Source organism: Engraulis encrasicolus, chromosome 18 (assembly GCF_034702125.1).
Source record: "Engraulis encrasicolus isolate BLACKSEA-1 chromosome 18, IST_EnEncr_1.0, whole genome shotgun sequence".
In the NCBI taxonomy this organism is placed as follows: Eukaryota; Metazoa; Chordata; class Actinopteri; order Clupeiformes; family Engraulidae; genus Engraulis; species Engraulis encrasicolus.
Window position 1 is genome coordinate 50,081,103 of NC_085874.1, and position 2,500 is coordinate 50,083,602.

General features: G+C 46.2%; 1 protein-coding gene across 2 annotated transcripts in view; it reads right to left on the reverse strand.

Annotated features, from left to right (window-relative positions):
* med23 (mediator complex subunit 23) overlaps positions 1–2,500 on the reverse strand; it is a 116,043-nt gene that overhangs the window by 78,632 nt on the left and 34,911 nt on the right. The window contains exon 19 of one of the 2 annotated variants that reach the window (XM_063223775.1): positions 2,258–2,463. In XM_063223775.1, the coding sequence (XP_063079845.1) occupies positions 2,258–2,463 (206 nt within the window). Of the gene's footprint in view, positions 1–2,251; positions 2,464–2,500 lie in introns of both variants that reach the window. The other variant, XM_063223774.1, reaches the window with a different exon arrangement.

Consider the following 2,500-nt stretch of genomic DNA (forward strand, 5'->3'; position numbering starts at 1 on the left):
ATCGAATTGTACCGTCATGGAGGCTGTGATTTACACCCCTACCAGGGGTGAACTAATCCATCATCGTAACCCTAGCGTGTCTGTGTGTGTGTGTGTGTGTGTGTGTGTGTGTGTGTGTGTGTGTGTGCGGCGTGCGTGCGTCTGCGTGTGTGTGTGTGTGTGTGTGTGTGTGTCTGCGCGCGTGTGTGTGCGCGTGTCTGTGCGTGCGTGTGTGTGCCTGTGTGTGTGTGTGTGCGTGTGCGTATGCGTGTGCGTCTGTGTGTGCGTGAGTGTCTGTCTTGCTTTCTTGGCTTGACTGTCTGTTTCACTACCCATGAGTCTCTTTGCCAGTCTGTCTTGTCTTGTCTGTCTGACTCTGCTTGTCGCCATGGTTACCAGGGCACTAAATTAACTTCTTTCTTTTTATATCACCAGCCAAAAAGGCTAGATGATGTTATTTTTACTAGCCAAACACACAATCACTAATGGGGGAAAGTGGCTAGTCAGTTTGTTTTTCTGTCTAGATGCCAAACTGGAACTGAATCAGCATTTGACCGGCTTGATTGGGCACTAAAAAGACGAGATCCCATTAACCCATTGTGTCCTGGAAACACATATAAACGCTGCATTCAGGTTCTTGAGATTTTAGCGGTTTTATTAAGAATGTGGGTTAGTTAGAGCTGAGTGAACACATTCTAAGGCAAATCGAGGTCCTAGCTTTTAAATGCAACTCATTTAATGTATGTATCTGCTTCGGAGGCAGAGATATTTAGGATTTAATAGGTAGAGGGCACCTTTTCCCCAAAAGGGCTTAGGACAAAATGGGTTAATACGGAGTAGAGCTCACCTTTGCTGATCTAATGGCTTGTGGATACTTGCTATGAAAGCAGACAAGTCACAGCAGTCTGGCACTACTGAATTGTTGAACTTGCTGCTTCAAAAGCTCAACAAGGGCTCTACAACTGATGTAATAATTTGATTCAGGCCCTGCTGTGGCCAACCGGTAGGGCACTCGCCTGCCATGCGGCTGACCCGGGTTCGATTCCAGACCCGGGTCCTTTGCCGACCCCTCCCCGTCTCTCTCTCCCCATTCACTTCCTGTCCACCTCTCACACTGTACTATCGAATAAACTCAAAGAGTAGGGCTCAGAGTAGGGCTGGGCGGTATATCGTTAAAAAAAACGTGATAACGGTTTCACCTACACAAGGTTCACTTTTTGATGAGAGAAGATTTTTTTTGTTTTTATTCTAAAAAAGTGATTAACATAGAAATAGAAAAATAAAATTTCAGGATTTTATCGTCTCAATTTTAAATTTAATTTTAGCCTTTTTTTCCAGAAACATTGAGATGTGGGGGGAAAATCGGCGCTTATGAAAAAAAAAATTGTGCAGAAAACCGTGATATTAATTTTCCCCAAGAAAACCGTGATACGCATTTTTTCCAGAACCGCCCAGCCCTAGCTCAGAGTCATTACCATAAAGTTACTTGACTTAACTCATGTTATTCGCTCTGGTCGTCCAGCTCACATCGCTTCTTTCGAAGTCACTTTGAAGGCCCAATTCACCAACCCTCCTCCATGGAGAAATTATTGGGCCAGGGCCCTGCCGTGGCCTAACAGTAGGGCACTGGGTTACCGCACCGGCAACCCGGGTTCGATTCGATTCTTTTGCCGATCCCTCCCAGTCTCTCTCTCCCCACTCATTTCCTGTCTGTCCTTCACTGTTCGGTCAAGAGTAAAGGCTACCAAGCAACTGTGAAATGGTTTGGCCTAGTCTTCTTGACAGCGGAAGAGAGAGAGACAAAAATGCAGAAGATTTGAGTGGATGTTTAATTGTGCTGCAGTGTGTGATTCAAGTATGATAGGTAGCATAGCTAGGTAGCATAGTCAAGTTTCTTGATAACTTTTAAGGGTAATGGCCCAAATAAATACTTGGAATCAAAGAAAGGGGTGCGCACCTTGCATCAATTGTTTTCTTTATTTTTTTGTGCACAGACGCGTTTCGGCGTGTGCCTTCCTCAGTGTGCAACTGCTGTGTGTGCCTCACTCCCACTCCCACTCAAAATCAACCCTAATCCCGTTTCGTCAAAAAACATCAAAACTTGCAGAAAGGCTAAATGGCTTAGTGACTGGGGAACACCACACAGTGCCACAGTGGCTGGTGAGCAAAAAAAGTTAATGTCAAGCCCTGGTGCACACACAACACACACAGACACAATACACACAAACACATACACACACATACACATACACAAACAAACACTTAAACTTACACCGACCTGAATCCGATCTGGTTGATGTGGTCGGTCTCGAGCAGCATCTTCCAGAGCAGGCACAGGAAGAGCGGCGGCGAGCCCTGCAGCGAGAAGTGCGTGATGATGTCGTTCTCGTTGGTCATGGACTTCCACTTCCTGTACTCCTCCTCCACGTTCTTCTTCAGGTTGAAGCGGCTCTCCTGCGGAACGTTGTTCTGCTTGAAGAACGCCTGCGTGAGGATGGAACACACACCAGCACACCGCGGA